Below are 14,062 nucleotides of genomic sequence, written 5' to 3'. Positions count from 1 at the left end.
CGTTCCTTTGGAAAATGTTTGGCTTTTTATGTTTAAGGTAACGTCATTATGATTTGTTTTTCATCTAGAGACCATGAGCCAGGCCGCTCCTGCCAGGAAGCTGGAGGAAGTTCTTCACCTAGCAGAGCTCTGCATAGAAGTCTTACAGCAAAATGAAGAGCATCATGCAGAGGTGACGACCTGTTTTAACTGCTGTTCAATGCTACCCGTGATGCTTTGCCATAGTAAGAATAATACCGAAGAAGTGGCCTACCCATAGACTTTGATACACACTTGGCCATTTACCTGTAGAAAACTGAGAACAGATGTGCATTGCCTAGAAATATAACTCCTACATGTCACAAAGGAATGCCATATATGTATATATGTATTATATGTACATATACATCTATATATGATTTAATATCTATTCCTGACAATAGCTTTGTTGTGGAGGGGGGAGGGGCGCATGGGAGAGCTCATGGGATATACTAACGATGTACAACTAGTAAGAAGCAAACCTGGAGCACGAACCCCACCCAGTGATGCCGGGTCACTCGTGGTTGCTGCAGCCATGATTGCTTTAGTTTAGAAATGCCAGTCAGTGAGCAAAAGGAAAGCTAGTGATAAACTATAAGATAACATCGAAAGGAAGGCATTTATAACTCTAGTCTTTGGCTTTTACCATCAAACATTTCTTTAAATTTTCACTAAGCCTGCATTGTTTATAGGTTTTAGATGTTCTAATTATATATTAGCATTCACTAAAGATATCGAGTGGTCATTCGTCGGGCAAACTGCTTATTCTGACTTAAAAGGTATCACTTTTTCTAGTAGTCAGGAGTTTATTTTTTTTTAAGGAGTTTTCTGACTTAAATTGGATGGGGGAAGTCTGTGGAATTAAATAAATGTATTAAATGCCAGCACCCTAATAATGCTTTTATTCTTGAAGAAGCACATGAAGTGAGCAAGAATAAAAGATAACCAGATACATAAAAATTTATAGAATATTTATATTTAATAAAGGCTAGTTCTTCAAAATATAAGAAACTACATGAAGTATATTGGAAGCAAATTCTTGGATAAAGAGTATTCATGAAACCTTACCATAGGTAACTAAGATTTATTGTATCTGGTTATAAATATGATCATTCAAAACATCTGGTTTTAACTCACACAGTGGAGTCTAGTTTTTACCTTGCATCTGTCATGTGTGAACTTGTTATGGATATTTTATTTTAAACTGAAGAAACAGCTGCTTCAATGATTTGAAATGAATTCCCAAGAGGATCTTTTCTAGGCGAGTCCTACCGCTACGTTACAATGAAAGTGATTATATGATAAAATAGATGTGCCTGTTGTCTTTGTCTTTTGTTAAACGGCATTATCATCAGAGTATTAGGCCTTTTTGAATTAAAAAAATTTTTTGATTGGATATCCAATTGCAGTATATTTCACCTACACAGGTATATCTAATATGCTCATACATTTCACCAAAACCACATTTAATTTTCCTGCACTAATGAAAATAATAACCTTTTTAAAAATGTAATTAGTAAGTGTTATATACTCCACACAGTCACTGAATGCTTACTGAAATATGTATCCAAACACAATTAAAATGTAAATATTATTTATTTTCTAATCCTCAAAAATTGAGTTGGCTTTATTGAACAGAGATAATCATAACTCATAAATATCATTCTGCTAGATGCTGAAATATAGAACTATTATAATGATCTCTTTTCAAAATGCTTTGTAACACTGTGGCACTTTTCCATTCCACAATGCTTCCAAATTCTTGGAATCCCTCAGGGAAGAGAGGTACGTAAAATTGTTTCTGCTATTTTTCTAACATGGAATAAATAACCCAGTGAAGATAAGATAGACCCCACTTTAATAGTAGTTCATTTTAAAGCCAACTTAGTTCTTCTCTTTGGAATTAAAGACTATTTCTTTGATTAGACTAATCGTTTTTTGTAGTATTTCTGTGATTATGCCTTATTAATAATTGCATGCATAATTACTGCCAGCCACCTAAGTATGGGCCAGCTGAGAGGATTTTAATATTTTGGTCTAACTTTTTTGTTCATTTGGCAATTTTTTGTTTGTTTTCTTTTTCTTTTTAACCAGGAGATCTATCTTTTTCTCTGAACAATATTAGGGCATGAATTGGTCTGATTCCAAAATCATTTGCAGAGAATTAATTGTAATTGCATAGTATTTATAAGAGGATAGCCAGTGCGATAAACCAACCTGTTTTTAATGGTGGGTTTGGGTTTAGGATTAGATTAGCCTCTGGCCCAACAAATGTTCCTCATTTTGGAAGAAGGTGACCAGCATGTGGTTTTCAGATCCCTAAGGTACAGAGGCGCGATTCCATTTGCAGCAATAGCTGTCAAACAAAATTGCATGGGCAAAAATACCTACCAAACGTTTGCTCACCACTTACTAATGTGTGAATATATAGTAATAAGAGTAGGCCTTTACCCCGGCATATGTTTTAAAGTATTTTCAGTTTATCCTCTCATTTGGTTATTTCAGTATTTGTATTCAGGTATGAATCCAATTAGGGAGAGATCTTGATCAATAAAAGACTTGTAAAAATTGTTTGGTTAGTTTGCCAGTAGTTTACTTGTGACCCTGAGGGTTCTAGTCCATTCTACTGGCTCCTCAAAGCAGCATAAATACTTCTAGAACATGGCCCCTCAGCACATGTTGAGGTGTGTGTATGTGTATGTTGGGGACAGGTTGTACCTTAGACACTGGACTGTCTCTAGAGTTTTCAGCATCATCTACTTGTACAAAATATAGGGAAAATATGGGGGAAGCACATAATACATGTCAAAATCAGATTCACTGTTTTTGTTCGTTTATGTAGGCATCCTCCTTTTTTGTTGTAAATTATAAATTTAACTATATTTTGAAGGTAAAGTAATCAAAAGCCTCAGGCCTCAAAGAAATTATAAAAGACACAAAGAAATCATACCATAATAGATGCCCTAACAAGAAAAAATCAGAAAACATTACCAGTGGTCTGATGTGCAAAAAGATAGATAGATAGATGATAGATAGAGATACATACATATACATACATACATACAGGGAGGGCAAAGGTAGTTTTACAGTTGTGAGTGTGCAAAACAGAGTTTATTCTTGTACTGTTATTCCATTACTATATTATTTTCCATAGGAACAACTGTAAACCTACTTTTGCTGTCCTCCATATATAGTGATATATAAGAGCTTGGTCTCTGCTCTCCAGTTGACCTGGATTCAAATTATTGCTCTGTTACCTATTATCAACTATATGACTTTGACAAGTTAGTTTCTCTCTGAATTTGACAACATAAAATAAGAAAAATTATACCATCTGCCTGAAAGTGTTGTATAGAGGATTAAGATATCCTATCTAATAAAAGAGAAACATGGTAATTAGCGTATGTCCGCTACCCTTCCCATTGGCTAATCAGGGAGATATGCAAATTAACTGCCAGCCAAGATGGCGGCCAGCAGCCAGGCAGCTTGAAGCTAACATGAGGTTTGCTTGCTTCAGTGACGGAGGACTCCAGTGTTCCCCGCCTGCCTTGCTGGCCTCTGAGCTTGCAGTTTGAAACATAGTTACAAATACAGAAGCTAAACAAAACCCCAGAAACCTGCTTTCAGCGAGCCGGGATCTCAGAGCTGGAGTTGATACAGTATTTCGATTATAGAACACAAACAAACCAGATACCTGCTTTCAGCAGCAGAGGCCTCAGAGCTGGAGTCAGAGTTAAAGCTGGCCCAGAATAAAAAAAGAAAAAGAGAAAAAAAAGGAGCAGTTGGGAGCTTCAGTCACCCGCCAGCTTGAAAACAGCCCTCAGCCCCTCACCCAGACTGGCCAGGCACCCCAGTGGGGACCCCCACCCTGAAGGGTGTGTGACCAGCTGCAAACAGCCATCATCCCCTCACGCAGGCTGGCCAGGCACCCCAGTGGGGACCCCCACCCTGATCCAGGACACCCTTCAGGGCAAACCAGCCAGCCCCCACCTGTGCACCAGGCCTCTATCCTATATAGTAAAAGGGTAATATGCCTCCCAGCACCAGGATCAGCGGAGCTGCGAGGCCTCCTGGCACCGGGATCAGCGTGACAGGGGGCAGCGCCCAAACCCCCTGATCGCCCTGCAGCTCTGTGTGTGACGGGGGGCGGGGCCACAACCTCCCTATCCGCCCTGCTCTGTTGCTGACAGGGGAAGGCGCCCCAACCCCCTGATCGCCCTGCGGCTCTGTGTGTGACAGCGTGTGGCGCCCCAACCCCCTGATCGGCCCTGCTCTGTGTGTGACAGTTGGTGCCCCAACTCCCCTATCGGCCCTACTTTGTGAGTGACAGGGGGGAGCTCCCCAACCCCCTGATCGTGCCTGCTCTGTGCGTGACAGGGTACGGAGCCCCAACCCCCTGATTGGCCCTGCTCTGTGCGTGACGGGGTGGCGCCGCAACCTGCCCATCGACCCTGCCTTGAGTGTGAGAGGGGGCGATGCCCCAACCCCCCAATCGGCCCTACCCTGAGCGTGACTGAGGGTGGCATCACAACCTCCCAATCCGCCCTGTTCTGTGCATGACAGGGGGCGGCGCCCCAACTCCCCAATCAGCCCTGCTCTGAGCCTGACCAGGGGCTGCACCTAGGGATTGGGCCTGCCCTCTGCCACCTGGGAGCAGGCCTAAGCCAGCAGGTCGTTATCTCCCGAGGGGTCCCAGACTGGGAGAGGGCACAGGCTGGGCTGAGGGACACCCCCCTCCCCCTTTATAGATACAGAAATTTGTGCACTGGGCCTCTAGTCTATAATAATAAAAGCATAATATGCTAATTAAAGCAGATGGATGAATGACCTTCCGGATGACCTTCTGGACAAAGCTGGGGCTGCAAGGGCTGAGCCCCTTGCACATATTTTGTGCACCAGGCCTCTAGTAATCATATAAAAAACCTTTAGAACAGCACTTGATACATAGAAACTGTTAAATTCATGTTGGGCATTACTATTTTTTACATTTAGATTTACATGATAAGATCTGTATAAATTTCAACCCATTTTTGTAATTACTGATGATGTTTAGTTTTGAGGCTTTTGTTTGGGTTTTTTGTGTATTGTTTTGTTTTGTTTTTTACTTTTGTGCACCAAGAGATTTTTATAGTCACTGAATTTTCACAGCAACAACTCTAGGGACTGTTAGGGCAAGTATTGTTGCTGCTAATTTGCAGATTAGTAAATGGAAATCCCATGATCACTCCCATCTCATCACCAAGTTCAAAAGCTCAGTACTTTGCTCCATTTCAGGGATCATTCTTACCTGCCACTGCTTTCAGCCACGTTCAGTAAACACGGCTTTCTGAGCATGGTCAGCCTGGCCTGCCTCATATGTTGTTTTCACTGTACAATATTTATTTACTGTTAGAACCTTAATTGAAATGGTGTGGCTAAAGGATCACAGTCAAGTTTTGTTTTGTATTTCCCTCTTAATCAAATTAAACATGGCCTTCTGCCTCTGCCATCTCCTTTACATGAACAAGGGACTTAGCATTAGAGCCAAGATAACTTTCACCCAGATGATCATGACTTTTGATCCGTGTCCTTCAGATGGATGCATTTCTCAGAGGGCTTTTCTCCTCTCGGGTGGAGACTGATGCTGTGGAACCTCAGGCCTCTGTCATGAAGGTGGACTCTAGGGAGGAAACTAGACAACCCCTCTTCTTACTGCCAACCCGGATTGGATGACTATCTCCCAGGGTGGTGGCAAAAAGGAGGGGATAGGTGTAGAATTGACCCTCTGCCGTCAACTACTTAAGGCCCTTGAGTTTTATTTGGAATGACAGTGATTGCTTAAAGCTTTCTCTGGTCTTCATTAAAACCATAAGCACTCATCACAGATTGGTTTATATCACAGATTGGTTGCACCATCAGGGATAACATCAGAAGTGCAGTTTAAGGCATAAATAAGGTACTTCTGCAAAATATGATGAAAATTTCAAGTTGATGAAAATATCTTGTCACCTTGAAGCTATTTTTAAGAGAAAGTTATGTTCCATTTCCCACCACAGCACTATCTTCCAAGTTAACTTTTATAATGAACAAAATAAACTGATGAACAAAATAGATCCGAAGACATAGAAGCATAGAGCAGACTGTTAAATCTCAGAGGGAAGGCGGGGGTGGGTGGGTGGGAAGAGATCAACCAAAGAACTTGTATGCATATATGCATAACCCACGGGCACAGACAGTAATGTGGTAAAGGCCTAGGGCAGGGAGCAGGGGAAGGCTAGAAGGGGCCATTGGGGGAAAAGGGGGCAACATATGTAATACTTTCAACAATAGAGATTAAAAAATAAATAAATTATTGATCATTATGATTACCTATCTAAACAGTACAGATTTTTTTAAAGTGATTATTGCCATTACCTAAAAGGCATTAGAAAATGCCTAGTTCAGTATAAAGTCTAATTTAAGAGGCAGACATTAAAAATATTCACATATGTAGTCATACGTGCAATGCTAAGATCTATGAAATAAAAATACCTGGTATCAGAGAGACTATTTAGGAGGACCTAATGCACATTGGAGGGTCAGGAGTCTATGTGAAAGTGTGTTTTAGTGTTAGACCTTAGATTTATAAAAGATGTACTGCAAATAAAAAGCAATGATTTTTAAATGTGAGAAGAAATTTTATAGATACACATACTTAAACAATAAGCACATTTGGCATTGATAAATAAATTATGAAGTCTAAAATAGAAATTAAAATGTAAAATGGCCATCATTGCTATATTTTAAAAATACATGCTTAATTTAGAACATTTGAAAAATATATAAAACAAAAATAAAAATTCCATATGTCATAATTTAAACATAACTACTAAGAATGTTTTGGTGTATTTCCAATATTTCTTTTTTTTCTGCAAACATTAAAACATTTGGTTTCATGCTCTACAACATTCTACTACAACTGTACTTTTTGTTTTCTTTTCATTAATTCTCACTCAAGGGTACTTTTCCATTGATTTTTTTTTTTAGTTTCTTTTTTTTTTTAATTTAAATCTTGATTGTTGAAAGTATTACCTGTGTCCCCCTTTCCCCCCCCATTGACCTCTTCTAGCCTGCCCCCCCTCCCCCCCTTCCTGCCCCAGGCCTTCACCACCCTATCGTCTGTGTCGATGGGTTATACATATATGCATACAGGGTCTTTGGTTGATCTCTTCCCATGCTTCTATATCTCTGGATCTATTTTGCTCATCAGTTTATTTTGTTCATTAGATTCCATACATGAGTGAGATCATGTGATACTCGTCTTTCTCTGACTGTCTTATTTCGCTTAGCATGTTTGTGTTTCTTTTTAGAGAGAGAGAGAGAGTGGAAGGGAGGAGGAGAGACACAGAGAGAGAAACATCAAGGTGAGAAAGACACAGCGACTGGTTGCCTCCTGCATGTGCCCCCCCACTGGGCTGGGATGAGCCTAAAACCGAGCTATGTGCACTTGATGGGAATCAAACCACGACCCTTCGGTCCACAGGCTCTATCCACTGAGCCAAACCCACTACAGCTACAACTTCACTTTTAATGATGTGTATTCAAGTGGCACAGTTTTTGTGTATGTTCCTAACAAGTGATTTGTTTTTACAGTATTTCCTTATCGTTTAACAGGCATTTGCCTGGTGGCCGGATTTACTGGCGGAGCATGCGGAGACGTTCTGGGCTTTATTCACAGTGGATATGGATACTGCACTGGAGGCTCAGCCACAAGATTCCTGGGATAGTTTTCCTCTTTTCCAACTGCTTAATAATTTCCTCAGAAATGACAGTAAGCACTTCCATTTGCTGTCGTATATGAAATGGGGAGAGGTGGGAGAATGTTGTGTGTTGGAAAGTGTATTTACAGACTCTTGCAGCTGCTCAACAAGTCAACATGGATAACATGAATGTCTTCTCTTCCTCCCTGAGTGTATCAGGCCAGGGCCTGGGGAGACCAGCTGACCCCCACCATGCTCCCTGGCCTCTAGAGTTCCTCTTATTCCTACTCTCCTGGCTTCTTCGAGGACTGATAACATAGACACCCTTCTCCTTGTACCTTATGAATCAGAAAGTCTTCAAAGGTTAACATCTCTAAAGCACTTGAGAATACTTAGATCTCCGAAAGACACCTTAAAAAGTTATCGTTGTTGTAAAAATCATGTCATATTAAGGTTTCTCTAATATGCATTGTGATAGTACTGGTTTCTGAAAGGGATTCTAAAGGTGATAGGATAGGATATAGTTTGCTCTCTTAGTATTTAGAAATTAAATAGATCATAAAGGTTCTCTATTGAGATAATTTTTCCAAAGCAATATCACTTTCACAGTTATTTTGTTATACGGTCTCCTAGTAATCAGTACAAACCTAGTTTTTCATCAAAATTTTAGGGGGACTTTTTTTAAAATCCTCACTCAAGGATGACTTTTTATTGATTAATAGAGAGAAAGAAACATTGATCAGTTGCCTCCCATACGCGCCCCTACCAGCGATCAAACCCACAACCTAGGTATGTGCCCTGGCTTGGAATCAAGCCTGCAACCTTTGGCTGTACCGGACAACACACCAGCCAGCTGAGCCACCCAGACAGAGCAGGGGGCCATTTGTTAACATACAGATTTTTTGACCTTTTATGTAATGATTCTTTTAAGTTTCCCTTAAGCCCTAGTTTGGTAGCTATTGAGACGCTTGCTCTAACACTTGTAGTAATCATGAGACCATTAATTACCTATTCTATAACCTTCTTCCCATTCGAGACCAGATTGAGCTCTGCTTTCTCCAAACTCTAGTCATTCATTCTGCAAATTATTCTCATCCAAGTCTGTTTTGGTTTTGTGTTTTTGTTTTTGTTAATCCTCATCTGAGGATATTTTTTCCATTGGTTTTTAGAGAGAGTGAGGGGCCGGGGGGGAGGGGAGGGAGAGAGAGGAGAGGGAGAAACATCGATTGAGATTGGTTGCCTCCAGCATACGCCCCAACTGGGGTGAGGATTGAACCTGCAACCCAGGTACATGCCCTTGACTAGGAACTGAACTCACAGCCCTTTGGTGCATGGGCTGACACTCTAACCACTGAACAACACAGGCCATGGCTTCTCATTCCAGTTTTTAAGTTCCAAATTCTTTCCCTCCTGCCAGCTGGCATACTTGGAATGTCCTTCTTTATTGCCAGTCTCTTACCATCATTCATTTTCTGCTAAAATCACAAGTCAGAGTTAATATTATCTTAAAACAAGTGTATAACAATAAACCTGCTGCCCCCCCAAAAAAAAACAGGTGTCATGCATTAAGCCCCTAAATAAGAATAAGTTGATATAGGATTATTTCTAACATTGCTTTCTCCATTTGCATGAAAACTCAAGAATTGATCATATTTAGATTTATTTTGGAGTTTATTCATTAATGTGGACAGTCAAACTGTTAGTGAACATGATCAATCATTTAACTTATTCAACATCTTAGAATTTATAGAATAAACAAAACATGTAGATTTCTTAGAAGCTTTCTTGGGGAATCTCTACTGCAACTCAATAAATTAACATCTTTTAATATTTAGTTTTAAAAAGAGCTCTCATATTGCAAGTATAAGTTTATGAGAGTTTTATTTTTTAAAACCTAATAAGAATAACAGAATTTTTATTTTTAGCCAGACTTGCAAATATTTAATTCAAAAGAGTTTCATATTTCTCTCCTGTTTTAAACCATTTGTATGCCATTGGCTGCTATTAAATGTATAAAATATTGTTCTATGTTGATTAATAGAGAGAAAGAAACATTGATCAGTTGCCTCCCATTACTCAAACAAAACACAGAAGTATTTATTATGATCTCCTTTGAATGTCATCTATTTGTGGAAGGGCCGTTAAGTCCAGATCTTGGCTTTGACTTTGTGGTGATTAACAGATTTTTAGAAAACATCAATTATTTCAGAGAAAAACAGCACCTTTGTGCAGTGAGGTAAATAGAAAGCTTCCCCAGTGTCATAATTTCCTTTTGGCATCGGGAGTACCATGTGGACTGGGGAATTGAAATCGAATACAGTGACTTTCTTCCCAAGCTCATAAGACACTATCCAAAGCCAAAACCACTGAGTCATATCTCAGATATTAGTACTAGTAAAACATAATGCTTGGCTATTAATATCACCTTTGATAATAATGAATATTGTTAATAATGAAGTGTTTGTTTTATTAAATCCCTTAAATATTTAGATAGTGATTTAGTGAATTCAGTTCAAATGTTAAATGTCAACTTATACTGCCCCCCAATTGTCCCTTTTGAAAGACAATGGGAAAATATAAATATCCTTTCAGCCCCCATTGACAAGAAGATCCTTACATTATTGCCTTGGCCTGACTTTTTATCAGATTGACCCCATTGAAGTTACAGTCCACATTCTAACTAATTACAACTTTAACCGGGTCAGGGCAACAAGAGCAGATGGCTCTGAAAGGTCCAGTGTTGGAACCAGAGGCAATTTGCTGAATAACAGTGCTTCCGGTTATCGCACACATGGTGTAACGCTAATTACAGAGAGGTTTTTAAATGATTGTGATTACTTATTAAGAATGTCACTTACGTTTGCTTTTCCAAAATAAAAATTACTAACATGTCTCCAACTAATGAAGGTATGTGTACTTTACTTGTGCCTTGAAATCTTCAGAGCTGCCTCTGTTTCTGGTTTTAAATGACTAATTCAGATAGTCCACTGGTTGCCATCTTACTTTTGTTAAGACTTTTATGCTTTGATATTTCAAAATAGGTGTTTTTCTGCAGGTGCGTGGAAGGGTCCTCAGACAGACCTTTATTTTCCAGCGGAGGAAACGAAATCCCTAGCAGACAACACCTGGTCAGGGTCTGGCTCACAGGGAATCAGGCACAGAGGGGAGTTAGAGTTGCTCACTTGGCCTCCAGTTCTGTGTTGGTCTACAGTGACAAAAGCAGGTTCTCGGGGCATTTATAAAATAATCTTTTCTATTTTTACCTGAGAAAACATTTATGTATAGGGTCTTGAGTTGTGGGGATGGAAGAAGAGAGTTGGTTAAAGGGTACAGATAAAGCTATATAATGTCTTAGTGTGTATGTCACGACATGTCCATGATGAGAATTCCAGAAACCGAACTAATTATTGGGGAAAGGGATTCAGTAACACTCAGTTTCTATTTTAAGGGGGAAAACCCTGTCTGGGCCGTGTGTCTTTTCTCACAGTTGGGCATGATTAGGGGACGTCTACTAGTAAGCCTTAGGAACCCTTGGAGATGAAGTGTGGTTTTCCTCAAGGGATGAATACCAGCTGCACCATCATTTTAGCAACTGTCCCCACACCCCGCCCCTCACCGACTCACCCACTGATTCCCAGGGCAGGACTGATGATGAAAACACACTCAGGCTCTCACTTCTGTCCAAAACAGGCCACAGTCCCATTGGTCTCTTCCCCTGCCTCCTCCCACCCACATCCACTCTCCACCAACTAAAGGGGTGATGGGATGGGCAGTCCCTTTAAATGGCATCTAAGGAAACAATATTGAAAACGAGATGTATTAGAATAGAGGGGAAAGAAATGTTTTATAATAAAGCAATTAACATGGCATTTGAATGATACTGAATGACTATAGAGCTAGTGCAAATAGATTCCACCCTCGCATGCTACTGCCCACCATTATCCTGTTGTAGAGAAATGGCAAGTGACCGCTTCTGACAAATGAAAGCCATCTGCAAAGGGCACAAATCACGTCTTTCAACACTATGGAAAGGCAGGCCCTTGGAGCTAGTCACCTTTTAATCTGTGGATTGCTAGCAAGTGGCAAATGACCATCCTATTGGGAACTAATTCCCAAGTGAAAAAATACCGCGGTTCTTCTTCTTTAATTAACAGCCCTTTCACATTGCTAGCACATTAAAGCCATCCCGAAGAACACCCGTGCTTATATAATCAATGTCACAGCATCTCTGCCTACAGGAATAATAAGTGTCCGAGCTCTGCACTAAATGAAGACCTATTCTCTGAGACTTTCACCTTCATAAAGATGGGCTCATAAAAATCGGGGGAGAAAAAAAAAAGAAAAATCGGAGTGTCTCATGAGGATAAAAAGGCTAGTGTTAATAATTAACAAAGAGAGTGAAGTGGCGTCAAATTAGCCATAATAGAGCCCAGAGTGACTGGCAAAGTCACCCTCTCATTATCAAAAAAGTCATTAAGAAATGAAGAGGTGGAAGTCCCGCTGGTTGCTCTCACACTTAGGCTGTATCAGATATGATTTTCCCGATTTCTTTCCCATGAAGAACTGCTACGTCACCAGATTGTATATGAGGCTAACCTTCAAGCTCTGAAACATAGAGGGCTGACACTCGCATGTTCTTCTACCTCAAGTGCTTAAAAGAGCTGTGCATCTGAAGTTCATGAATTGCTGTCTATAGAGATATATCTGTACACATGTCAGAAACAAAGCAGAGAGGCTGTAACTTCTGGGTTACGGCAGGGCTGCAGGCCAGCTTAGTTTTATAGGTAAACACTTTTACAAATGATGGAATGACCAGGAATGTGAAAGTGTATTTAACTCCAGTCCCCAGAGTTGATTGAATTTATAATTGTATGTTTGCATGTGTTTTAGCAGCCAGTATACTAAAAGAAATATAAAAGCAAGGAGTCACTAGATTTTTTTTTTCAAGTAAATTCCATAGTACCGCTCTATTCCTTTACTACATATAGACCTTTTACAGTTTTAATGGGCTTTGTATATTTTTTTTGGAAATTAGTGCCTGAAAGAAAATAATCTGCTCTAAATGCTTGTGTGTCTATCACTGCAGATTCGTGGGAGCAGCTGTAGCTACTAAGAGCCCTGTGAGCACAAGGGGACCCACACTTGGATTTGTTACCCAAACATAATGAGCATGATGACACCAGTGGTCTTATCCTCTGGTATTTTCAATGGATGGATGGATATTGTTTAACATGCCCCAAGGGGAAAGGAAGAGTTTGGGGCAGCTTTAGGAGATTATTACGCTGGTAATGGTATAAATTAATATTACCAAACTATATAAAATACTTACTGAATTTTAAACTAAAGGGAAAATAAAATCCAATGAGTTTCTTATTCTACTTCAACTTCAGTGGCATCTCTCAGAGTTTCTTTTAGGGGATGGATTTTTATGGACATTCACTCAATAAACAGACATTTATTGAATGCTTACTTAATGTGTCGGATTCTCGGCTGAATGCTGTTCTTAGATCTCAGGGTGTGTGTGTGTGTGTGTGTGTGTGTGTGTGTGTGTGTGTGTGTGTGTCTTTTACATAACGCTGTTCTAGGCTGCGATCCTCCTAACGTCTCTTGAAGCCTGTATACATATTTCTTGTGATTGGGATCCTCATTATATGTATTTGTCAACAGGGAGAGTGACCTATTAAGTTTGTATCTTAGCCCATTGTACTTGCATTGTTCACAGTTGATATAATTCATAGTCCCTTGAATTTTATGGCAAAGGCTGTTGTTTTATTGTGGTTGGTGGTGTTTGTTTGATCACAGATTACTTGTTTCCTTCCAAAATGCCTAATTAGAATTTTAGGAAGGGAAAATCATTCTTCCTAGTAATCCATTAATGTTCATTGGAAGGGGGTGGCACAATATAAAATACTTATATGGGCCCAGGAGCCAACATTGTATTTTTACCCTAAAAGCAGTACATGAACTCTTTTATCTGCTTATCCTTCATTTACTGAGTGATTATTATCCCAGTAATTGTTATTAATTGAATCTTGGTTTAAATTCTCTGTTGGAATCTTACTATTAAAAGCCTATGACTAGTACTTTGTAAATGTAACACTTTTGGGTATATAAATAATCAACACTCATTTATTAATTATTGGGATATTTAAAATAATTGGGCACATCTGCATCTCTACTTTACCTTGTATTTAAGTCTTTTTGCTTTCTTTGTCATTTATAATTGTGCCATTGGGCTTGATGTCATTGATGCTTCAGTATTTTCTGACCAGGTGATATTTGGAAACATGCAATCTTTGTTGATTATTTTTATCAACAAAGTAGAT

At 39.6% G+C, this 14,062-nt stretch overlaps 1 protein-coding gene across 3 annotated transcripts in view; it reads left to right on the top strand.

The window, feature by feature from the left end:
* The window catches only part of CADPS2 (calcium dependent secretion activator 2), a 480,839-nt gene that overhangs the window by 400,149 nt on the left and 66,628 nt on the right, over positions 1-14,062 (top strand). For all 3 annotated transcript variants that reach the window (XM_081101756.1, XM_081101755.1, XM_081101754.1), the window contains 2 exons: positions 69-172; positions 7,651-7,807. In XM_081101756.1, the coding sequence (XP_080957882.1) occupies positions 69-172; positions 7,651-7,807 (261 nt within the window). The remainder of the gene's footprint in view (positions 1-68; positions 173-7,650; positions 7,808-14,062) is intronic.

Source organism: Myotis nattereri (genome assembly GCF_964212035.1).
Source record: "Myotis nattereri genome assembly, chromosome: 11".
NCBI lineage: Eukaryota > Metazoa > Chordata > Mammalia > Chiroptera > Vespertilionidae > Myotis > Myotis nattereri.
This window is presented reverse-complemented; position numbering and strand designations above follow the sequence as displayed.